Source organism: Mytilus galloprovincialis, chromosome 6 (genome assembly GCF_965363235.1).
Source record: "Mytilus galloprovincialis chromosome 6, xbMytGall1.hap1.1, whole genome shotgun sequence".
Taxonomy (NCBI): Eukaryota; Metazoa; Mollusca; class Bivalvia; order Mytilida; family Mytilidae; genus Mytilus; species Mytilus galloprovincialis.
In genome coordinates, this window is record NC_134843.1 from 38,707,025 (window position 1) to 38,733,687 (window position 26,663).

Genomic DNA, 26,663 nt, shown 5'->3' on the forward strand with positions numbered 1-26,663 from the left:
CTTCAAAAACTACCTTGACCAAAAAATTTAACCTGAAGCAAACGGACGCACAGACGGACGAACGGACGCACAGATGGACGAACGGACGCACAGACGGACGAACGGACGCACGGACGAACGGAGGCACAGACCAGAAAACATAATGCCCCTCTACTATCGTAGGTGGGGCATAAAAACACATTACCATCTTACCCGAATAATACAATCGTTATATTCCTCTGCTTTCTACAATGGCAAACGTAATGTCACAAGGCCTAGTCAATGGAGAGTCGTCAATTAGCTTTAAATTTAGCTATCTCGATAAGATTCAGTTTTCAGCTAACAAGTTCCCTCACTCAGAGAGTATCAATAATTACAATCATGGATTCACAACGCCTTCTTATCGAATAGATTCAGGCCATCGCGAGTGGTAGAGTCGATCACGGGGAGGGACTGAATTATTCGGGTTTAATAACTCCATAATAAAATCATCCTTTCGTAAGTTTTGTTGGTTGACCGTTATGGATTATTCGTTTCACAGATGATTACGAATCTTCCAAAATTTGTGTGAAACATGTATCTTTTTTTGTCAAATTCGTTTGAACAAAATTTAGTTATCATGAATTCTGAAATGCTTTATTTCGAAGTTTAATCCGGGATAACAGATTAATTTGAATAGTTGAAACAAATCTTTATATATTATCAGATTTGAATCTGAAATCTCAAATTAAATGCGATATTCTGATTTAAAATTCAAAAATAAATCCAAGAAAATCAAACAGTGCTTTTTGTGAAAATTGACATTTCCTATGATATGATCTTTCTAATTCTAATTCCAAATTAAAGTTTTTACCCCAATTTCACGGTCCAATGAACATAGAAAATGATAGTGCGAGTGGGGCATCCGTGTACTTGGGACACATTCTTGTTTTTCTCTGTTTTATTGTGAATACATATATAAATGTACCTTATGTGGTATTGACGAATTGATGGTTAAATTGCCAAGCATGAATTTGTCCTAAGTCAAGTTAGCACTATGTGAGTAGTTTCTTTCAGGTATATGAAAATGGGTTTGTTCTAATAAGTATTCCAGAATAATGCTTCAGAATTTATCTTTGAACTCTACTTATAAAATATTAACATGTGCATGGTAATCGAAATGTAACACGGGGATGAGGACGACGACACCATGGCACGGCTATCTTTTCTGTCAAAGTGGTAAATTCAATTAACTAAATAATACGGATAATATTTAAATGTTTATTCACAAATGTACATTTCTTCAGAATTATTGAAAAGCTAGCTTATACAAAATTTTAACAGAAACTGTTCATACAAGTTCCCAAAAATGTCTATCGATTCAACACTTAAACAAGGAAAATCACATTTTTACAGTATCACTCTGACATACAATCTGTCAGTTTATCTTGACTAATTGACCTTTCTCAAAAAGTTCAATTACCTTCATAAATGTATACCCAAGGCATCAATAACTTTTTTTTAATTACATATGTTCTAATATAACTGCAGATAATAAAAAAGGCATTTTTCAAATAACCATGCGTCATTCATTTTTTTTCTGTACACAATTTCATAACTTAATCCCATATTAACCAGAGTTCAAATATTTACTAAACCTTAAATTATAATATCATTGTGAAAGACTGTTTATTGATTCACAAATATTCTTATGAGGATCCGAATTACTGATTTGCTGTCTGGTTTATGTACACCCTATAACTCATTGTATACATATTCATTTTCAACTCTATAAGATAATGCGCTCAATGTAAAATTATTCGACGCTTCTTTCAATACGAATGATTTCTCATTTCAATACATTCCATTTAAAATCGTTCATTGGATTGGCAGCATATCGTTCATCCCTATCTACTACAGTTTTGATCAATTAAGACAGATAGATATAAATAGCCCGGTCACTGTATGGCAAAAACAAAGCAAATCCCAACTCTATGGAATGTACCATCAAATGCTTCTAAAAGGTTAACGAGTAATGATTATATTTTATGGATCACCCTAAGACTAATTATAAAAAAAGAAGATGTGGTATGATTGCCAATGACACAACTCTTCACAAGAGACACAGCAAATGACAACTATAGGTCACCGTACGGCCTTTAACAATGAGCAAAGCCCAATCCGAATAGTCAGCTATAAAAGACTCTGAAATGAAAAACATAAAACAATTCAAACGAGAAAATTAACGGCCTATTTAATGTACAAAAAAATGAACGAAAAACAAATATGTAACACAGCAACAAACGACAACAACTGAATTACAGGCTCCTGACTTGGGACAGGCACATACATACATAATGTGGCGGCGATAAAGATGTAAGCGGGATCTAACCCTCCCCTAACCTTGGACTGTGCTGTAACAGTACAACATAAGAATTGAACGAACTGTAAAAGTCATTTGAAAAAGGCTCAACTCACGAGATGGATACAAATAGAAATACATCTAACAAAAACACAGAGTGGTCGTGGCCGGGTACTTGTACATCCTAACAACAAAAGTACATTAAGTACAGATCTGAAAGTACTCGCAGTTACTGACAGCTAGTTCAAAGCCAATAACAACTAATAAAAAAAAATCAAGCATCTAAGACTTAATTATCAATCAGTACACATCCAACATCCAATGGATTTAGTGTCAAGATGTCATAAACAGTAAGGCAACTTTAGAATAATGAATTTACATCTTATGATAATTAGAATAATCAAACATAAATATGTTAAATATCGGGCGTTATATATGCCATGTATTCACTACTGACCATATGAAAGTAATATACTGATGAATTTGAAGTAAAAGTCAGTTTATATCAAATGAATATATACAGAACAAACAATTACTTTTAATTTCTTATTGACACCTGATTTTGTATATATATTTCTGAAAAATATGTCATACATTTGCATCTAAAAAACCAACAATTTTAATATTGCTTCACTGTTTAATTAAAAGTTATAATGGTACTGTCTTATGTTAATTTTACGTGGTAAAACTATTAAACTATATGTTATTATGCATATAAACTTGAATGTCATAAACATGGTGACCCATTTTTCCGTTGAAAACAAATACCTGAAACATGGACTATGATACAATGTACATGTATCTACTAAGTGTAGTACCTAGAGCATAGCCTTTTTACAATACGTATATTAAACTAATCTTTTCCTTTTAACTTTTGACAACTCTGTAGTATTGACCTATCTCTGTCGGTAACTTCTGTTTTTTCTATCTGATCTGCTAAGTCTTTATATACAGGTTCCTTTCGTAGAGCTTTGAGAAATTCAGTATATCTAATTTCGTCACGTCCATGTAAAAGAATATCCATCAAGAATCTGTTCTTTTCCATTTGAGTTTTACCAGATTCTATCTTTTCATTGTCATCAGGTGAGAAAACAGATTTTGATATTAGGTAATCTACTATGGTTAGGTGATGTATCTCTCGTATAATCTTGCAATAATTCTTCTGAAGACGAACTCTATATAATGGGACAGTCCACTCTGATGATCCTACAAATATTTACAAGTTTAGCTGTAATGCCACCATTGATTTCCCCCTATTTGTCTTTGTTAAATTTGCACCTTTCTAAAAAATGTGCAAAAATTATCTATGTTTCAAATAAAGAAATACTTGACAGGAGTTAAGTTTTATCCTGTCCAGTACAATATCAAAACATTAACATACCATGTCATTGCATATTAGAAAATAACCATCACTGGAAATTAACCAGCCAAATGGTCATCCCTTTTGAACCTGTGTGCAAGCTTTAGTAACCATCTAACCTCCACTTTCTAAAATATTCGATAGAACCACCAAATAAAAATTAATGGTGCTTATATACACATAAGATGTATGCTGATGAGCCAGATTTTTTTTAGTGAAATAAATTTAGGATTAATATCCTACAACTGTCAAATTCAAAGAAATATTTTTTGTTGTTCTTTTTCGTATGCAACTGGATGTGACGTATTATGATTTGGTGGTTTCACACCTTTATATAATAAAACAATTCACGTTAAGAAATCCGAGAAATGTTGTGTGAACTTTACAGTATGCTTTTATGTACAGTATACACTGATAATCAGTGAATCATTAAAACAATACCTATTGTTTCCGGTAAGGGTGAAGGTTGGTACTTGTTAAAACAATTTAACCGTCTACATTTGTCTGCACTTGTCTGGAACCTGATGTTCAGTTAGTGTCGTCTCTTGGTGCGGTTCAGACGTGTTCCTCGTTTTTCGTTTTTTTTTTTTTTATATAGATTAGACCGTTGGTTTTCGCCCGTTTAAATAGTTTTACACTAGTTATTTTTTGGGACTTTTATAGCTTACTGTTTGGGGTGAACCAAGGGTCCGTGTTGAAGACAGTACATTGACCTATAAGAGGTTTATTTTTAAAAATCGTGACTTGGGTGGAGAGTTGACTCATACCACATCTTCTGATATCTTTATATCATTTAACACGGAGAACTATTACAAACTATTTTGCATGGTTTATTTATCAGCAATATTTTTCTTGAACACTATTTCTATAACTTTTACAGATAACTTCTAGTGTTTCAAAGAAAAGGTTTGTAAACAAAATTTCATTATTGGTTAGTGATTTTTCATTGTTGCAATGAGGTTTTAATCGGTGTTGGAAACCAGAGTATATTTAAACACTGTTGTAGAATAATCGACCTTTGGCAGATACACTGGCAAACCTGATCAATTACGATTGAAAACAAACACACCTGGCATCAGCGGGTTTGAAAATACAACCTTAGTGTTGACATGCTTGTCATCGCTGTATATGAACTTCTCAGACAATACTGTCACCGAAGACCTTATGAAACAATGACTGTCCCTTTGGTATCTTTCGTCCCTTTTTTTTTTATATATGTATGTAGTACACTTTGCCTTGCTACATTGTAACTCTATCCCATGTCTAAGTACATTGAACAGTAAATTGGTTTCAAAACCATGATTTCAGAAATTTCAAATCATGATGAGTAGGTGTAAGAAGATTTAGGTAAATGTAACGACTACTAAATTGTAAACTACTTCAAACATATTTAAACCTGATATTGGACAAACGAAATAAAGTACAAACGCACAATTAGAAAAGGACAATGCCCCTCTTCTATTGTAGGCGGGGTCAACAAAGAAACACAATCTTCCAATGACCACCTCGGACTCAGAATGATGGCAATAGCATGACTTGCACTTACAATAGGGTGATCTGATCAAATGTAGGAAATACCTTAATCAACAATCCAACAGAAATCTAGAAATACAAAATAAAACCACTAATAGATCATATAGGGGTAAATTCAGTAAATACATATACGTCATCAGGGACCGCCCATTTAGGGGAGAGCTTTCTGTATAACACTGAAGTCATATGCTCTTCTGATTGGTAGATAATGTTTGTAATAAATATTTTTTGGCAGATGGATCAAAACTAGAGTTGAAAAAAAATAAAAAATAAATGCTGAATGTACTAAATTTTTTTAATGCAGGGTTGAAAAGTAATGGGGGTCAGTATAGGAATTCAGTGCGAATCTACATTGTTTGTAAACAAGGCCATGTGAATGCCCAAAAATGCCGCATGACCCTATGTTTTTATTAGTGCAAAAGATATGACTACATTTGTACTTTCATGAATGTTATATGAAAGTTTCCAATTTTTGAAGGTAAATCAGGTATAAATTTAATTCCATACATAGATTACCATTAAAGTCAATGGGAGATTTTTTACTGAATTTACCCCTATAGGAAAATATGCACTCTTTCACTGTACTTGTCCAAGGCCACACAATAATCAACAAACTCATTTCCTGTAAATTTTAATGTAATGGAAGGATTTTGGAACCATTTGAAGTTGTTTTTTACACACATTTCTATCTTAGCTGCGGCTATCCAGGATGCACTGAGTGTACTGCGAGAGGAAGCATGGGGTATATGGTAAACATCAGTTTTTGTGTGCAGATTGAAAGAAACAATAGAAATTACACTTAAGAGTTATGATATCAATGAAAGGCATAAATATTCTCCCCATTTACATCACACTTTGCACATATTTCTCCTCATAATGTACATAAAATCATATGAAAAAAATGAATTTCCTCCCTTTGACAAAGTGATTTTTTTTAGCTGTGTTCCCCATGTTAAGTTGTAGAACAAGTGGTAAATAAGCACTTTTCTAGTATTTTAACACTCGAATAATCTGACCGCATGAAGGTATTAATTTATTTTTACATAACGCATTGCGTTTCTTTATTTAAAAACTATACTAGACAACTTTTCATGATTACATGTCCTTCATCTAGGAAACTGGTGTTGAAATGTTTGTAATTGGATTTTTATGTTAAATAATTGCTTTTAAATATTCCAAATTGTTACTTTAATCTTCCAAATGCAAAGTTTGGTTATACTTAGTCTTATTTATTTATATTTGGCACTTTTTTCTACTTCAGTTCTGGCTGTCTAGTTTTGGCGAAGAATCCATCCTGATGTTGGGGTAACAGGAATTTCTGGAGAGTGATTGTCAATGACATTTTGTGAACTTTACAAGTAATTAAAACACAGATTTAGTATAATGAAACATAATTGTTGTTTTATTTGGTATCAAACTGCTTAAAAAAGCCTTTAAAAAGTCTTTTTGTGGTCTTTTCAGGGTATTTAATCAAAAACTTCCATATAAGGAAAAATTTAACTAAGAGTACACCAAGTCTTTAGTTTCTAGGTGTACTTGCAATACTGGTCAAAACAAACACAGAAAACAATTCATATTTATTAAACATAGTATTTTACACCATTCTTTTAAAAACAGTCAATGTGCAACTTTATATACCAAATATACATTGGTCGCAGTATGGGCTGTAGTATAAATTTTGCTCTATCTTTACAAATTCAGCATTTATGAATGTTGTATTGAAACTGGAACTTGAAAATTGGATACCTTACATGTTTATTACCAAAAAAGTGGGAAAAGAAGTAAAAAAGTCCCTTATAGGGGTAAATTCAGTAAATACATATACGTCATCAGGGACAGCCCATTTAGGGGAGAGCTTTCTGTATAACACTGAAGTCATATGCTCTTCTGATTGGTAGATAATGTTTGTAATAAATATTTTGGCAGATGGATCAAAACTAGAGTTGAAAAAAAATAAAAAAATAAATGCTGAATGTACTAATTTTTTTTACTGCAGGGTTGAAAAGTAATGGGGGTCAGTATAGGAATTCAGTGCGAATCTACATTGTTTGTAAACAAGGCCATGTGAATGCCCAAAAATGCCGCATGACCCTATGTTTTTATTAGTGCAAAAGATATGGCTACATTTGTACTTTCATGAATGTTATATGAAAGTTTCCAATTTCTGAAGGTAAATCAGGTATAAATTTAATTCCATACATAGATTAGCATTAAAGTCAATGGGAGATTTTGTACTGAATTTACCCCTATACAAACATCCAAAACATCTGACATGTGTCCATAACCCAGACGGGATTAACTGATGCAGATAATGAAATTGATAATAGCTTAATAAAAAAGATGATAGATGCAAAATGATGTCGATTGTTTGATCACGGTCCGTGTATATTTGCGTCCATTCGTTTTTCATTTTGAAATCAAAAACAAAAAACAAAAAACGGAAGTATTTTCATTTTTCGTTTTTGATTTCTCGAAAACCAAAAAGGAAAACCAAAAGTGTTTTCATTTTGATTTTACTAAAGAAGAGTTTTGTATTTAATTTTAATTATATCTCGATTTGTAATGTAAAATGTTTTCCTTTCTTGTTTCACAGTCATTGATAGTAAATATATTGCCAATGTGAACACCGCGGTGTTCTTTCAACATAATCATAATGTAGACAAAATAGACTGCTGAATTGAACTATGGTGATAAAATAATCAAAGCCTTTCAAATTACCTTGTTTATATCTTTGTTAAAGAATACATTATTATATTTAGATATTAAACGAATCACAAATTTAAATTGTACAATATAATATTATATAAAGATGGTACAAATAAATAGATTGATGACAACATCACACTAACAAGGGAGGTAGCTACTAAAAAACTGACAAAAAAACTAGCCCGGTCGTTAAAGTATACATGCGCAGCGGTTGTCAGATCAATACTACTTTAATCGAAGAAAATGTCGACGAATGCAAAAATCTTTAACAATCTGAACAATAAGGATGCGTGAACTTTACTTTTAAGTTTAGAAAGGTTGATCTAAGATTATTAGAATTGATGACCAAGGTCCATCTGCCAGTATTTTACGAACAATTTTGCTTGATCAATAGATTAAAAAAGAAATTTCCGTAATTTCACAATTCAAACTGGGATAAGCATTCAATTATTTTGCCATTTGGAGCCTATTCGGTATAAGTTTTGCTTATTTTGTGAAGGCTATATATGGTGACTTTAACTCGAGCTAGGGCGTTGATGGGGGATTATGGAATTGAGAATAGTGGACAAAAAATATAAATAATGGACCAAGAAATAAATAAAATAGCGAGAATATTGGTGTTATAAAATATAAAGAGAAGAGGATAATTGGCAAAAAGTATAAAAAATAGAGAAATATGGCCTAAAATATCAAAGAATACAGAACCCCGAATCCAGACCATCATACTAGTTGCCTTAATGAACGGTAGATTGTCTCTGCATGGGAGATTTTTATTGGTTATCATATGGTTTCACTTCATTTCTATGTCTATGAATTAAGATGCGAGCTTTCATTATTTGACAACATATTACATATCACATTATAAAAAACTGCCATAGATTTCCGATAATTGTTCTGCATAAAACCACATTGGAGTCCATGTAAAAAAAATATTCAAATTGACCTCAGCTACCCACCCTATCCCATCATTACAGAAAAGTTAATAAACAAATTTCTACGGCAATAATTTTGTCCGCACAATGTGTAAAGGGGGGTTGGATAGCTGATGTCTACTGGAGAAAAAAATCAAGGTTGCTGTTCTTCTTTTTTTTTTTTTAAAGATAGGTCCAAAGTTGGGGTCGGACACCCAACCCCACCCTTACCGAAAATGTATAAAATTTGTCCGCACTAGGTGCAAAGGGAAGGTAGGTAACTAACTGAGGTCTACAGTAGAAAAATTACAGGGTGTTGTTCTGCTTAGTGTTTTTTTTTTCTAAAGTAGGTCTAAAGTTGAGGTCGGATACCCTACCCAACCCAACCGTTACAGTTAATAAAAAATATTCTGCGGCAATACTTTTATCTGCACTAGGTGAAAACGTAAGCTAGAGATCTATGGCACACTTGATCAAAATTACAAGTTAATGTATATCAATTAATCCTATTTAAGCTAATAAATAATTTCCTTGCCCACCATACTTTGAATTTCGTCAAATCATAATTAAGCGAATTCTACTAGTTCAGATGTCGAATGTTTTGTAAAAACAGTTTTGTGTGGCAAAAAAAAAAAAGTAAATGCACGAGTGCAACTTTCTTTTCTTCTAATGCAGAACAATTATTATTTTTCATGAACTATTTGACAGGAATCCGAGAATATTGAAAATAGTGCAATTTTGTCATCATTTAAAAAAAAAATCATAATTATTTACGATTCTATAAACCCACAAAAGTGTTTAAAATTTAAAATGTAAAGCGTACAGCACGCTGTGTAATATATTGAAAGCGATTCGTATTGCCTTTATATAAGTAATGAACCAGAAATGAAATTTTAAAATTCATTGAATAGTGTCTTTGGCTGCTTAATTATATATTAAAAACTAATGATATAGTCGTTATATATTAATAAAAACATTTGAAGTACGTTTGAATCTTATGCAACATTTTTGTTTATACAAATATTTGAAAACTGGCTGCTATCGACTGACTGCTTGAGCCTGGTCTCACAAACTCCGCATTTTCATTACAGCCGATTGCATTGAGTGTGTAGACAAACGTAATATCTTTGGTTAGCTTGCTTGTAGCTGAACCGTGAAGTAATTATTAGGTAAGGTATACTACCCTCCTGTAGAAGTAGCCTAGTTATACAGACAGATTGATTGGTTATCTGTCGACTAGTCTACTCTTAAAGGAGGGTAGTTTACCTAACCTAATAGTGCAAGCAAGCTAACCAAGGATACTACCTTTGCCTACACACTCAATGCAATCGGCTGTAACGCTTTACATAACAGGTTGCAACACCTTGCCAAATTATTGGGTTCCAATAAACGTTTGGAAAATTATTGTAATCAGACGGCTTGGGTGACCCTGATTAACCCGAACGACGTAGGAGTTCGGGTTAAAGGGTCACACGAGCCGTGCAGATTAAATCCAATATACCGATTTGATTGGCCAATAACTGTTTTAACACATGACGCCATCAATTTACGTGAACGTTTTAGAAATATGCAAACGATATTCCGCGATCAACGGCTCCTAGTAAAGTTTCTTGTAGAGTAAAGAAAGGTGAAAACACGCCTTGATGTAGTACGAAGTTGGTAAGTTTTAAATAATCATGTCTTTTTTTTATATTTAGGATTCTTCCTAAATTGTTACATTATTCGCGATTTAATCGTAATTTTTTTCTATCGTTTCTGTTAAATTTATTCATATTTTTGTTTGCAATCAGCGACGATTAATACTCAGAGATATTGTACTTTCAATTCGGTGTTATTGAGTAAAGATTAATTGCTTTTCTTTCCTTAATAATATGCTTAGAGGAAGATGAATCTGGGAAGATGTTAGTACATAAATTTAAAATGTTAAATAAACAGACACAACGATTCTCTTTCCAATCTTTAACCCCGACCTCAAATTTAAATTCGATACCAAAATTGTCCCTTTATAGGAATAAATATGCCAACAATCGTAATGAATTTCATTGAGTCTAAAACTTATTCAAATCAGATTTCATTTATTTGAATATTCTTAAGTACATGATTTCTTTTTGGCAATTACACAAAATCCTTATTATCTGTTCTGACTTTAAAACCCTGATTTAAGAATTACATTATATACTATTGTAGCCGACTATACCGTATGCTTTTTTCTCATTGTTGAAGGTTATATGGTTGCCCATATATAATTGCTTACATCCACTACGTTTGACTTTTGGGGGATAGTTGACTCATTTGCAATCATACCACATCTCCTTATAAAAAAGTTGAGAGGGGGTGGGGGGGGGGGACTTGTATTTCTTTGGAAAGTTTAAATGTTTTCCTCTCAGGTCACCCAGTTTGAATTGGACACTTTGACATTTTGCTGTGCTCTTGGATTTGTGTTAAGAGCCCCCCAGAGCTCCTGGTCTGTTGGTTGGTAAGCTTTGGATGTCTTTTTGAATATTGCATACGGTGATTTGGTGATGTCTTCATACCATGCATTGTCCCATTACTTTATATAGACAGCTTATCAGTCATCCTGATCTATCAAAATAGCTCTCCTGGCCTTTTGTATAGTCAGTCGAGAAACAAGATATAAACTGACTTAGCTTGGTATATACATATATATTTAATATACTCACATGAATTCAAGTCAAGTAAATATTTTAAAACAACATAAAATAACAAGCTTTTTTTTGGGTTCTGCGGCGACGTTAACAAAACACCAATTAAGTAATCGATCTTTATGACTATGGCTTCAATATTAAAAGAGCATGTTCTTCTTGTCTTAGACTTAATAAGACTTCAAGTTGGAATAGATCTACGAAGACTAAAGAACGGTCATATAAGGTTTAGCAATTGTACATGCCCACCGATGTCCAGATATTGTTCGAAACATGTTTTAAGAAGTTACGATGCTACCGGAGATAGAAAAAAATGTTCTTTTTTCATGGAAAATTAAACTGTTACAATATATTACAGAACACAAAACTGGCTAACATTGCTGTAAATAAAAGTTAATAAGCTGACCTGGGCTACGTTAAAGCTAGAAATCCCAATCCCCCGCCATCAAATAATTAAAAAAAATTGTATATATATGACCTTTAAAATTGGAAGGCTAAACTTGCGTTGAGCCGTGGTTGGGTCCTAAATAGAAAATAAAGAGATGTGGAGTAAATGTACACGGGACAAAATCGCACACAATACATAGAACAAATACAAATTATTAATGAACAGGGCTTTTATTCCTGTTCTTCATCTTTAAAGTAGCTGGAGGGTCTTCAACGAGGAACCAGACCATTCATACCCATTATACAATAGCCACATAGGTTAGTGCATCGGACTTCAAAAACAAAGGTTCCTGGTTCGATCCCCGATTCGGGGAGAAAATTTCCAATCCACTATAAATACATATGTTTAAACTAACAATAGCCACACACTTGACTATGTGGATTACAATGGGTTTTTTTTATCCTACATATGTCTTTTGATATTGTTGCTACATGTAGATACTCAAAGTCTTACACGGTATCTATATATTTTGCTCCGAGACCAGAATATAATAAAATAAATAAAACAAAACTTGCGCTTTAGATTAAGAAAGGGTCCGAAAGAAACGTTTAGAATGCAAGATTTTGCGTAATTTTTTCCATTTCTGGGGTCCTTGAGCCCTACCCTCGCCAAATATATAGTTTGCTTTATTTGTACTAGAGGCTAGTTACCAGGTTACAGTTCTATCTTATCATCTCAGATCATCCTCTCCAAACTTAAAGATCACGCACCATTATTGTTTAGATTGATTAATACTTGTGCATCTGTCGATATTTTCTTCGATTAAAATAATATTGATCTGACAACCGCTGTGCATGTATACTTTAACAACCGGGCTAGTTTTCTTGTCAGTTTTAAAAGTAGTTATCTCTCTTGTTTGTGTGATGTCATCAATCTATTTATTTGTACCATCTTTATATAATATTATATTGTACAATTTAAATGTGTGATTTGTTCAATATTTAAATATAATAATGTATTTTCTATCAAAGATATAAACAACTAATTTGAAAGTCTTTGATTACTTTATCACCGTAGTTCATGCGGTCTATGTAACACCGGAGTGGTTACATTGGCAATATTTACTATTAAGGACTAAAACAAGAAAGGAAAAAAAAATTACATTATAAACCGAGACATAATTCAAATTAAATACCAAACTCTTCTTTAGTAAAATCAAAAACGAAAAACGGAAACACTTTTGATTTTCATTTTGGTTTTAGAGAAATCAAAAACAAAAAATGAAAACACTTTCGTTTTCCGTTTTTGTTTTACAGAAATCAAAAACAAAAAACGAAAACATTTTTTTTTTCATTTTAGTTTTCGAGAAATCAAAAACGAAAAGAGTGTTTTTCATTTTGGTTTTCAAGAAATCAAAAAACGAAAAATGAAAACACTCTCGTTTTTTGTTTTTTGTTTTTGATGTTTCAAAATGAAAAACAAATGGACGCAAATGTACATGGACCGATCACACTATATAGTATGGAAATTTCAATTGCAGTATCTTGTGTAAAAGTAATATATTACATGTAACTATATATAAATATTGGAATAATAATTTATAAATTAGACTCAATATAAGTTTCTTATTTGATAATAGGACAAACACGCCGTATGGTGACATATAGTTGTTAATTGCTGTGTTATTTGTCCTCTAGTGGGGAGTTATCTTATTGGCAATCATTCCATCTTTATTATATACATGCAACCATACCTTTATTTTCAGAAAGTGCTGGTGTGGAACTTAAACTCAGTTTGTTTGCTAGATCTGTGTAACCATTGTTTTGTAATGCATCAACAAACAAGGAATACGTCTGCTCCTTCCTTGTAATCACTATTTCAAGTAATGCTTTATTCTGATCATCCTGTCGTGGATAGTGTTCAATATGACGTCTATCATCTTACCCCAGGAGTAGATTACCTTAGCCGTATTTGGCACAACTTTTTGGAATTTTGGGTCCTCAATGCTCTTCAACTTTGTTTTGTTTAGCTTTTTAACTATTTTGATCTGAGCGTCACTGATGAGTCTTATGTAGACGAAACGCGCGTCTGGCGTATAAAATTATAATCCTGGTACTTTTGATACTATTTACACCACTGGGTCGATGCCACTGCTGGTGGACGTTTCGTCCCCGAGGGTATCACCAGCCCAGTAGTCAGCACTTCGGTGTTGACATGAATATCAATTATATGGTCATTTTTATAAATTTTCTGTTTACAAAACTTTGAATTATTCAAAAAACTAAGGATTTTCTTACCCCAGGAGTAGATTACCTTAGCCGTATTTGGCACAACTTTTTGGAATTTTGGGTCCTCAATGCTCTTCAACTTTGTTTTGTTTAGCTTTTTAACTATTTTGATCTGAGCGTCACTGATGAGTCTTATGTAGACGAAACGCGCGTCTGGCGTATAAAATTATAATCCTGGTACTTTTGATACTATTTACACCACTGGGTCGATGCCACTGCTGGTGGACGTTTCGTCCCCGAGGGTATCACCAGCCCAGTAGTCAGCACTTCGGTGTTGACATGAATATCAATTATATGGTCATTTTTATAAATTTTCTGTTTACAAAACTTTGAATTATTCAAAAAACTAAGGATTTTCTTACCCCAGGAGTAGATTACCTTAGCCGTATTTGGCACAACTTTTTGGAATTTTGGGTCCTCAATGCTCTTCAACTTTGTTTTGTTTAGCTTTTTAACTATTTTGATCTGAGCGTCACTGATGAGTCTTATGTAGACGAAACGCGCGTCTGGCGTATAAAATTATAATCCTGGTACTTTTGATACTATCTGCAGATATCACCAGGTGTGTCATCATATCATCTAAGATATCGCTTATAACTATATCCTGTATGATTTCATCACGATGATCGCTTATTCTATCTGCAACAATTATCAACTGGTTATTAAATAACTAGTAGATGTAGACAAATAAAGGCAACAGTAGTATACCGCTGTTCAAAACTCATAAATCCATGGACAAAATACAAAAGCGGGGTAACAAACTAAAACTGAGGGAAACGCATTAAATATAAGATGAGAACAACGACATAACATTAAAATGTAACACACACAGAAACGGACTAAGCATTAGACAAAATCCTATGAGAATAACAAATATAACATCAAAACCAAATACATGAATTTGGGATAGATAAGTACCGTGACACGTCTTATAGTAATGTGAATTCGCACTAAAAAATAAGAGAAAAACAAACGACACAACGGAAGCAAAACGTTAAAATGTAATACACAAAGAAACGAACTATAATATAACAATGGCCATATTCCTGACTTGGTACAGGACATTTTAAAGGAAAAACTGGTGGGTTGAACCTGGTTTTGTGGCATGCCAAACCTCCCTCTTTTATGGAGGTCTGTGAATATTGCCAAGATATGCTAAAAAGCAATTATTCAATAGACAGGTTACCACAAATTTATAAATCGATAACAGTTACTTGCGACAATAAAAGTAAGTTTTACGTAGGACAATCTCTGAATAAATGACTATGTTCTCACTACTACTAATAAAATAAAGAAAACAGTTAATTTTAGTCATCATGAGGATTTAAAATCTTTATAAAATTGAAATTTTGTGACATGATGTTGTCTTCTTGGGCAATTTAACATTGCAACATTATAGAAACGCTTTTGACGTCAAACGTAACACTATGTTGTTTTGAGGTTTCATGCACGCTTCAGAACACATTTGACAAAAAAAAAAAAAAAAACGTGTATGAACAAAATGTGAGTGTTTCTTGTTGGTAATTCAAATTGCAATATGTTCCGACTTGAAGAATGGTTACAGAGAGGTAGTTTGATTAGTGTACAATGGTCGTATTTTATACGAACATATAATGCAATTTATTGCCAAATAGTTTTTTTTTGTTTGTTTCAAGTTCAATTAAGGTAGCACAATACAAAGAGTTTTTCGCTCCCAATCAGACAACTTCAAACTGATGTAAATCATTTCAGCCTTCTTTAAATTATATGAATGAGATACTTAAAGAAAGAAGCAGGATTAATCTTTCAAATTGTGATGATTTCCAAAAACATCAATGGAACAAATTGTATAACAAGTTAAATTCAGTGATCTCTTATGAATTACTGTCGCAAACGTCATTGGAGGTTTATGAGAGAATGAAAAACAATAGGATACATCTGAGACCCTGTGTTGTACAAGAATCGATAAAATATTTTGGAATGCTATGAACAACATAGAAGCTAAATTCATTCAAGTGTGGACATCACAATATATCAACTAATTACATTACAATTAATTATGTAATAATTATGTCAGAATGAAATTATCACAACTTGAAAGATTAATCTGTCTTCTTATTTTGGTTCCTCCCTTTTAAAATTTAAAGAAGAATGAAATGAATTACATCAGTTTGAAGTTGCCTGATTGGGGATGAAAACATCTTTGGATTGTTCTACCTTAAAACAGCTTAATGTAAGCAGTAAACTACTAATTGTCTATAGAATATTTTCTCGTCCTGAATTTATATGTTTATATATAAAGTTTCTAGTTGAATTATGGGTAGCTACTTTAACCGACAATTTTAACCTGGAAATGTATTGATTTTATTCTATCACAATTGCAAGTTGAGTGACATATGACATCAACTAAAAGCTGGACAAGGACATATAAATTAAAAACATTTATAATGAAATGGTTTACTGAGTTTACAGTGTATGTGACTACAAATTACAGACTTTCAGTGTATGTAAAGTGCGGATCCTAAAATACCATTTTCACTGTATATGCCATGCATTTCTGATGTAGAATGGTAAATTAACAGACGAACAATTATGATTTTTGAAGAAAATGAAGAAAATTGTTCACATGTACTATATTTAGTAATAAATAATACAAGTTATACAAAATAAGAGATGAGAACGGGTTTTTAACGCGCCGAGAACCATCCATACGTGAAATATATACCGAAATAGGTGAATATTTAGGACGTTTTACGAACAAATCGTGCAGGTGATTAAAAACTAGCAGGAAAGATGTAGTTGCAAAAAAATATTCATTACAACACAATTATAAATGTTGTATAACGTAGAATAGCTTTTGTTATTCAGTTTGCCCATATTGTAATGAATTCCACTATGATGCTATCTTTATGCGAGTCATGTTTACTGTTGAATAATGATACTTTACTTTCATTTTCACTGTAGAGCGATTCATTAGTATTGTATATGCGGTGCATTTTCACTGTATGAATTTTATTAATTTTTATGCATTAAATTCCAAATTCAGCCGACTTGCACAAACAATAATTAAAGTAAGAAAAGGATTTGATAGTGCTGACTTTGAGATGAAAAGTTTGATTGAACACTCCAATAAATTCAATAGAATTAACATTTATTTCAGATAAAACACATCGTTGTCATAATATAACAATATGTGGATCATTTCAGAGTTGAAAGTGTTTTTAGATTAATGCAAAATATATGCCAATTTGATAAAATTCATGTTTCTGCAGTAGTCATTATACGCATGTACAAACAAATTTTATCATTGGATTTCGAGTATGGGTATATTTACCAATTAGAAGAAGCATGTCATAGAATTTCTTATAATTCATCAGAATCTTTATTTAAGGTGTAGTTATATTTATCCAATGCATTGAAACTTCATCTCTGAATACGTACATCTCGCATGTCTATCGAAATAGGATAAAAGGGGATAAAAACAACAATACTTTCTAATATTTTTTAATAAATCACTTCTTGACCAATTTCAATAAGGTTTTGAAGTAAGATTTTTGATTTTGGGTCCGGTTTTAAATTAGCCCACAGGGTCCAAAATAAAATTTGAGGTTCTTTGGTAGGCTGAATCCATACATGATTGTGTTTATTATTATTTTTTTAAATTTTTGGCCCATTTAACAAGTTTGTGGGGTCCAAACTGTCAAAAAATAAATTCTTTTGGATTTCAACAACAGTTGAATATTTGGGGTACTTTGGAATGCTGAATCTTACCGTGTTTTTAAATTTGGGATTTTGGTATTTTGGGCCAAGTTATCGAAATGGTCCACATTGAGGCCCAAAGGGTCCGAAATTCAACTTTCTTTTGATTTCATCAAAAATGAAATCTAGCTTGAATGTTGTATACATACTTACCCCAAACTGTTCAGGGTTCGATCTCTGCGGTAGTATCAAGGGGGCTGTACAACACGTACAGCATGTTCCAATGCAACTTTATCAGTATACGTTTTTGACAGATAAAGTTTGCCCTACACAACTTGACTTGCATTTCAAGCTTTAATGACTTTGGATAATTATATGTCACATTGTCGTTTCATTTTATACAGTACAGAACATGTAGCAACAATCGAGCTAAAAACTATCTTTCCTTCAGAATACGGATGTTAAGGCATTTGGGGGCTCAACAATACGGGAGGCAAGTGAAGATGAATCACAGAAAAAAGAACTAAAGTTAAGGAGGGGTCTTCATACCAATGCACGTATTGTCCTTTCTAGACAAAATGGGTAGCTAGTTTTCCCAGGCATAAGAAGATCCACACTAATGGGTTAAACAAATGTGACCAGTGTGAATTAAAATTTTAAGACTTCTCAATAAGCATAACAAATGATAGCATGGAGAAAGCCTGATTTGTACTCATTGTTCCAAACACTTCAAAAGCAGAACTGGGCAGTGGCGGATCCAGAACTTTTTGTAAGGCGGGCCCGATTGCTGACCTAAAAGGGGGGGGGGCCTCAAGTCAAGCTTCAGTGATTCCCTATATAATCAACCAAATTTTTCCAAGGCCCCCCCTGGATACGCCTATGCTGGCATAGCTTACCATATGAAGAAAGCAACATGAACTTTTAATCACATCTGCTCGTTTTATAGTAAACCATTAAAAATGCTTCGCTGACCGCAGAGATCGAACCTTGAACAGTTTGGTCAAATTTTGATATAATATTAAAGCTTAATACTATCTGAATTTGAATTGTGATCAAATTTATGACGTTAGATAGGTTTCTGACACAAGGAAAATGTGGTCGAAGATCTTAAATCGTATGCGCAATACTGTACAATTGAAGGTTTCTTCCCGCCCAAAACATTTTGTTTTCCTTCTAGGATAAATAACCATCAAACCAAATCCCTATCTTTTCTTTCTGGTAATGAACCTTGTAGTACAATTTTAGAGAGGTCCATACACTTGAACACAAGATATTGTCTGGAAACTAGAAAAATGTTTGTTTTGCCATTTCTTTTGCCCCTACTTTCTACATGTTTGGGGCAATTATCCCCGAACAAAATCCCAGTCTTCCATTTGTGATAATGCGAAAAAGATCCAAAAACGTACTTACAAGTAATTATCCGGAAACTACAAACATGATTGTTTTTTGTCCCTTTTTGTTCTACATTCCTAAACTATTAGTACCATAACCCAAAAATGAAACCTAACATTCTACTTGTGGTATTGAACACTGTGGTACAATTTCAGAACAATCCAAATTCTTATACACAAGTAATTATCCTAAAACTAAAAACATGCTTCTTTTATGCCCCCTTTTCGTAAACGGTTGGAACCATCATCCCCAACATTATCCCAAGCTTCCTTTTGTGGTATCGAAAATTCTACATCAGAAATGAATGCCATACAGTGATAATTCATCGCATCTATAGTGAAAATGGATTGCTTTTAATAACTGATATTCTATGTTATGTTGCTTTTATTACATATATTTGAACTTTAATACTGTTATTTTACATTAAAAAGACACATCATAATGAAAATATGTTAAAATTTAGTTTCAAATCAATTATTTTGGTATTTTTAAAACGTAAAAAAAAAAAGTTTTCCCATGATCCTTTATTCTACAATGAACATACTCGCATACAACAGTGAACATTAACTTACTGGATTCGCATTTTATATACACTGACTTTCATGAGCGGGCATAACAATTTGTTTTACTTGACTTTTACCTCTAATATCTTCTGTTGCTCTGAAAGTATTAATATCTGTATCTTCTATAATATCCTCCAAACAATTTGCTCCTCTGTCAATGTTGACTAAAGCCTGTGCAAGCACTTCGATCGAAGGTTTTAATGTTTTGTCTTCCCTCCATCCCAATAATACTCTCTTGTTCTGAGCTGCCAAGTCATTGCAATGATTATTTTCTATATTTTCTAATTCTGCTACAGATAACCCTAGTTCTGTTCCTAGTTGAAAGAATTTTTTGCCAATTTGTGGTGCTAGGGAATCTATAACTTCATCTGTTGGAATGCAATCTAGGATTTCATCAGGAATATCTTAAAGAAAAAAATAATCAGAACAATTCAATATAAAATCTAACTGCAATTAACACTTTAAGTGATAAATTCTTTTTTTTATGTATTTTAGCTTTCGATTTGAAGTTTGGCTGATATAAACATGATGAATGTGTCTTATATATTTGATATTCTTATATAGTGTTAGTTTTCAAAATTAACCTTGTCCTTGTCACCCATTAAATATACTCATTGTGTTTTATTTTATTATTATTATTATTATTATTATTATTATTATTATTATTATTATTATTATTATTATTATTATTATTATTATGTAAAACGAGAACTTCCCTAAAAAAAATCATTTTGCCTGTTTGAAAGTTTCAAAGTGACTTTCTCTTTTATATTAGCAATCATTTAATGAGATTATTTTTCGCGAGAAGTCCATTTGAGATTAAAGTAATGGGACTTCGTGGTATATGGTCGATAATTTTTAAACACATTAATATATGTTTGCTCTAGATCGTTGTGATTCTTATAAAATGTAATCGAGATTCACATTTGGGTATATATGATGAGTTTATTTGCTTAAGTAATTTTGATGGTACAGCAACGTCCAAACATGGTTTCGCGCTATATTGAACACAGATCTAATGGAAGGTTTATGGGCAACATATAGTGTGAGGCTTTCAAAAATAAATCTCGAAGAACTCTTATGATTAATTAACAGGAATGTCAGCATAATTGATACAGTGAGGTAATAGCTAAATGTACGATAATACACATGAATAATAGAGTTTATTTTCACATGAAAGCAAAACAATTCTATCTAATAAAGAATATTATAATATATACAAAATAGAGGCTATAAAGAGCCTATTTTGATTACCTGGTTCTTTTTATACCACATGTATTTTTTAAAACCTGTTGAAACGACTTTACAGTATTTAACTTGACTGCTTACGTGATTTATCACATAAGAAAATACATGTTTAAAAAATATATTAAACAGTAAGAAATACCATGTGTCTTTGACATCGGTGTTTTTATGAACTACTGAATGATTGGATCAATGTGAACAATGTTTGCATAAAGTTACCCCATACATAATTTTTCACACGTTTTGTTTTGAGTATCTACATTGTAATAAAACAGTATAATTCATTTCATATGAGAACTTTCATAGACTTATAGCTGCTAATGTGTCGGGAAGTCAATCGGCAGATGAAAACTTTCTGTAGCTCTACAAGTTTGCAACATTTTGCAGAACAGAAGTTTTAAAAACTTTCAAATCATAATCAAGAATAGAATATCAAAACATGTGTGTCATGTTTTTCCTATATAGTGCGGTGACTGAAGGCAGATTTTTTTTGAATTTAATCTCCCCACCGAACACACACCTCTTATAATATATTATTGGAAAGAGGAAATCGTGTACTATAACAATATGCCTGTCGTCAGGACTTGTTATGGTCACATTTTTTTAAAATTGAGGTCAAAGGTCATATGTAAAATCAGTGAACATTTGGAAGGGTTTCTATTTTGACATTTTTTTCTATTTCTAAACTCTACCTAAATACAAATGATACTGTTTTGACTTTAGTAATGTTTGTTATTATACATAAACCTTAATCATTGAGATTTTATTATGAAAAAATTTTCCTAACACGACGTTTTATAAATAAAACTTCAAAAATCAAGTTTTTAACCTATAAAATGTTAAGAACGTTATGAAAAGTTTCGATTTCAGGTAAAAATCAAGTGTCATGCAGGACAATACTTAAAAATTATTTTTTTAAATATCATAATGGGTGAGGTATCAAACCAAAGCAATAGAACACAACAGTCAAATATGACCTCAAATTGAATTTGCGGATACTTCAGGTTTTTTTATAACTACTCGTTGCTTTTTTTTCACAATTATTACTGCTTCCATAGTATTATATGTTGCTGTGTATTTTACGCTGGTTAATATCTATTACATAATAGGTTTTGTACCTATACACCCCTTTTCCTTGCAACGTACCACACACTTAAGTATTCCATATAAAAAAAAGAAGATGTGATATGATTGCAAATGAGACAACTCTCCAAATGAGACCAAATGAGACATAAATTAACAATTATAGGTCCCGTACGGGCTACAACAATGATTAAAATTCATACTGCATAGTCTTCAATTCCCAAAATGAATAATGTTAAACAAACGAAAAATCTAACGGCCTGATTAATGTACAAAATAAATAAGAAACACACGACAAACACTGCATTACCGTCTCGTGACTTGAAATAGATATATACAGAATGTGGCGGGGTTTAACTTTTTTAAGAGCGCGCCAACACTCCCCTAACCTGGGGGCTGGGACAGTGTGTACAAGTGCAACAAGCTTAAAAACAAATCAACCGTTATTTCCATCATCTTCATTTTCATCAACCGTCACAAGACATGTTTTAATATTTCTTCACACATTTCACTCATGACTACAGGTCTGCACATGAAAGGTTCTGCTCAAAGCAAACACGTTATTTTGAGTTTTTCATTACAAGAACAGACAAGGTATTGTAGGAAGTCCGAAGACATTTGTTCCTTTAAAAAATTTCAGGTTCAAACCATCCCTATCAATTCATCTAAGATTTAACAGAGATCTAAAAGGGGGTTTAGGAAGGTGTGATGACATCCATATGCTTGTCTGCAAAGATGCTGGGGAAACATTATACGAGACGTACACACTATCTTGAATTCGCTCAATGTCATGGTTGTCAACACATTAGATAGCGTCGCACTTTACTTTAAGAAGCATACAATCCATTGGCATTCAATGTTTCAACAAGGTGTTTTGAACAAAACTCATGGTACATTTGTAAAGCCAATCCTAAATGAAAAGGGGTAAAAAAAAATGGCCACACAAACGATTGACTCAACAATTGCTTAGCATTTACGCGATTTCTCTGGTGCCATTTCCTGAGAATAGTCTTGGCTGTTTGCAGTTTCATCGAGTTACCATAAAATGAATTGCAATAAATACGAAGGCATTCACTAAATTGAAGAAGGAAGAGACAATTCATCCGAAGTTGGGTATTCTTCTGTAGAGTTTCGATGTCTTTTCTAAGTATACTTGCAGCGGAATGAAATACCTGTTTGTTATTTGTATCTATTAAAGTTGACACTGAGATTTTGAGGTCAGTTTTCAATTGATTAGCTGATATGGCACCCCAAATAGTTATTTTGCTACTAAATATTGTGTTATATTTGCCTTGAACTTGTTGAAGTTCTTTGCAACTGAATTTCTATAGAAATCAATGAGTTTAGACTGCATTTTACAAATTGAATATTTTAAATTAGAATCAGCCGGAAGAAAAGATTTATATTTACCAAGTAACGATGTCATGAGGAATGACCATTAAATCGTTGTCAATAGTCAATATAAAATCAGTAAAAGCAGTATCGTGATTTGAGATATTTGCTTCCACGGGTTTGGATTTTTTTTTTCGTTTTTAGCAAATAATTTGAAATGCAACCAAAATGACAGAGTGTTTGATGTTTAAAAGATGGACGGGAACTATTTCAACCTTAACTTTATCTCACACGGATAACATATTCCTAAAACGCTCATCTGATTCAAACGTGAGTAGTATTTTTATCTTTCTAAAATGTTTTGTCGCAACAAAATATACAAGCGCTCCAGTTGAACGAATGCATTCTAGAACGCGTACAAATACCCGAAACTGAGGGACAACAGTCCGATAAGTGTATGTCGTCATTAAATATTAGATAAGAAGCTTCCTCGCTCTAAAAGGGGGAACAGATATGTTTACTTGTGTTACTTATGTAGCATGAACGATGATAAACTGCCTGCACGGAGTTCTTCAAATTAACAGCTATCGCATGAAACATCTTGATGTTCGCCTCATGCAATGTTTCATTCAATGAAGATACATAAACCGACTTCCCTATACTGGTAAATTGACTCAAAATTTCAGTTGAGATTTTTTGGCATATTAAGCACTGCATAAAATTTAACGACTTTTGTCTTTTCTTTGGACTTAATGGGTCAAGTTGCAACGGTCTTGTTATATCACGGAATATTTACTGAAACTATCCGTCAATAATTTTGATTTTACAATAAGACTTTTCTGACGAAGTATTTTTGATGTTTTATAACAAAAAACATAAAATATAAGCATATACAAACAAAGTATATGGCATATAACAGTGCACTTTAATTGAAAATATGTGTATATAATAGTGAAAAAGGTAGTAATTTCATATATCAGTTGAGAGCTAATTATTGACTAATACACAAAATGTGACGGAAGGCAAGTGATTAAGTTCCGTGTTGAAATTGAAGATTTTAACTCCATTCTTTTTTCATTGGTTTCTTAAGTTTTATTTTCATATTTTGGTTCCGAAATTTTTATCACTTATTAGTTTTATGAAATACTATATGCTTAAAATATTATGGGACAATTTTTATTACTACTATGAAGAAGAAACAAAAGTTTGTGTCTGAATTTGCAATTGAAATTACCTCAATTTTAAACAGTCCAAACTTCGAAAATTTTATGGATTAGAAGAAAATAAAATACTGAATAGAATATTTTGACATATAAAAATAGCTTCAAGAAAAACTATTTCAATTAAATGTTAACAATCATACACAATTTTTCATTTTGAAATTTTCAAATAAGTAAGCACTGCTGTAACATCTTCTAAAGTTGGCACTGTTAAGTGGATTTCTGTCTGTTAAAATAACAAATTTGATTGATATGTGATTTAATTTATAGTTAGTGTTTTCGTCCCTTTCTGTGTTTTTATTGAAAATTTGTAGTGATAGATCTTTGATCTGATTTGTTTTTTAAATTCTGTGTCATTGATTAGTTTTTAATGAAGATTTGTCAAACCGTAAACACTACAATTAATTTTACAATTGTGTGCATTGGATACAAAACTTTATCTAAAATTGGGTTTTTACACCTTACCTGTTTCTGCTTTTGTGACTCTTCTCACCTGTAAAAATAAATGTTAGACCATAACATAGCGCTCAGAGGTAGGTTAACTTCTCGTTATTGTTTTTGTTAACACAAGACTGGTGGTGTTCCCTTTTGAAATTTCGTTTTCCGTCACCTATATCAGCTTGCGGGTCTAACTTATTGGTGAAGGTCGTTGAATGACATGTATAAGTTTTAAGGTTGCTTTTGATTAGGATTTTAGTGGATAGTTGTCTAATTAGTAATCATACATGTATCACATCTTAATTGTATATACTATTTATTTGCAAATAACTTTTGAAATAAAAAAAAACAATCTCTATGTATGCATGAACTTCAAATGTAAAGTTGAAAAATAAGCTTCTGTTTTTTGGTGTTTTTCGTCATGTAATCAATAGCTTGTACATAGAAGAATTACATTCCTTTGTGTGTTTATCAATGTGGACTGATTATTACATGTATCTTTTGAATCATAATTGATGAAGAGTTGTGTGATAAGGGTTATAAAGGACATATAATCTTTGTTTTTTTTAAGATCTCTAATTTCCTAATAACATGTATGGAGAATGTTTGAAAACTATACATCATGTACATAGCAATCTTGAACCACGAATTCCAGATAAATTCATATTACACATTTATAATTGATATTGAAGACCTTTGATCCTATTATACAAATAACTAAATGTGTGGTTATTTCAGAGTGTGTACAAAATACATGTTGTTAATAATATCTTGCATTTTGACGTTATCACTTAAATGCACGAATATTGTCATGCTTTAAATGTATATTGGTACTTACATTACATAGCGTGTGCACTGTTAAATTAATTTTTCCTAGAACGTCAGCCAGCACCTTAAACTTTCCCCTGGCATTTTTCTTTTTCCATTCAATCAAAAATAGAAATGTTGCAATCTCTATATCCTTTGGATGATTATACTTGATGTTTTTCCATTTAGGAAGCATTCGTAGATGTGTTGCCAATTCGTGCATCTTTTCTGGTTCACATTTGGATGAAAAACGCAATAACTCTGTATCACTTGGGATCTGATTCAATGCATCTACACTTAACCCTAAAACATAATCGACAGGAATATGTCCACAGTACATGGATCCCCAATCACACTATCATTTTCTATGTTCAGTGGACCGTGAATTGTGGTCAAACATCTTATTTGGCATTTAAATTATACAGATCATAACATAGGGAACATACATTTGTATGTACTAAGTTTCAAGTTTATTGGTCTTCAATTTCATCAAAAACTACATTGACCAAAAACTTTTATCAACAACTTTAACCTGGAACTCGCACTAGTATTGTCTTTATATGTTCAGAAGACCATGTAATTTTGTTCAAAAATCTAATTTGTCATTCAAATTAGAAAAATCACATCATAGAAAAACATGTGTACTACTTAGTTTTAATTTGATTGGACTTCAACTTTATCAAAAACTACCTTGACCAAAAACTCTTACCTGTTGCAAGACAAACGGACAGACGAA

The 26,663-nt window shown here is 32.2% G+C and overlaps 1 protein-coding gene and 1 long non-coding RNA gene across 2 annotated transcripts in view; both read right to left on the reverse strand.

Moving 5' to 3' along the window:
• Positions 1 to 1,225: 1,225 nt before the first annotated feature.
• Positions 1,226 to 13,809, reverse strand: LOC143079534 (uncharacterized). The gene is made up of 2 exons (XR_012979428.1): positions 13,635 to 13,809; positions 1,226 to 3,526 (listed from the first exon to the last, which is right to left on the reverse strand). It is a non-coding gene; the product is annotated as an uncharacterized LOC143079534 (long non-coding RNA).
• An 832-nt stretch (positions 13,810 to 14,641) lies between these two features.
• Positions 14,642 to 26,663, reverse strand: part of LOC143078587 (uncharacterized) — a 336,725-nt gene continuing 324,703 nt past the window's right edge. The window contains exons 13-16 of the mRNA XM_076253444.1: positions 25,959 to 26,230; positions 25,148 to 25,175; positions 19,880 to 20,206; positions 14,642 to 14,808 (exon numbers count right to left, since the gene is read on the reverse strand). Of these exons, the coding sequence (XP_076109559.1) occupies positions 14,642 to 14,808; positions 19,880 to 20,206; positions 25,148 to 25,175; positions 25,959 to 26,230 (794 nt within the window). The remainder of the gene's footprint in view (positions 14,809 to 19,879; positions 20,207 to 25,147; positions 25,176 to 25,958; positions 26,231 to 26,663) is intronic.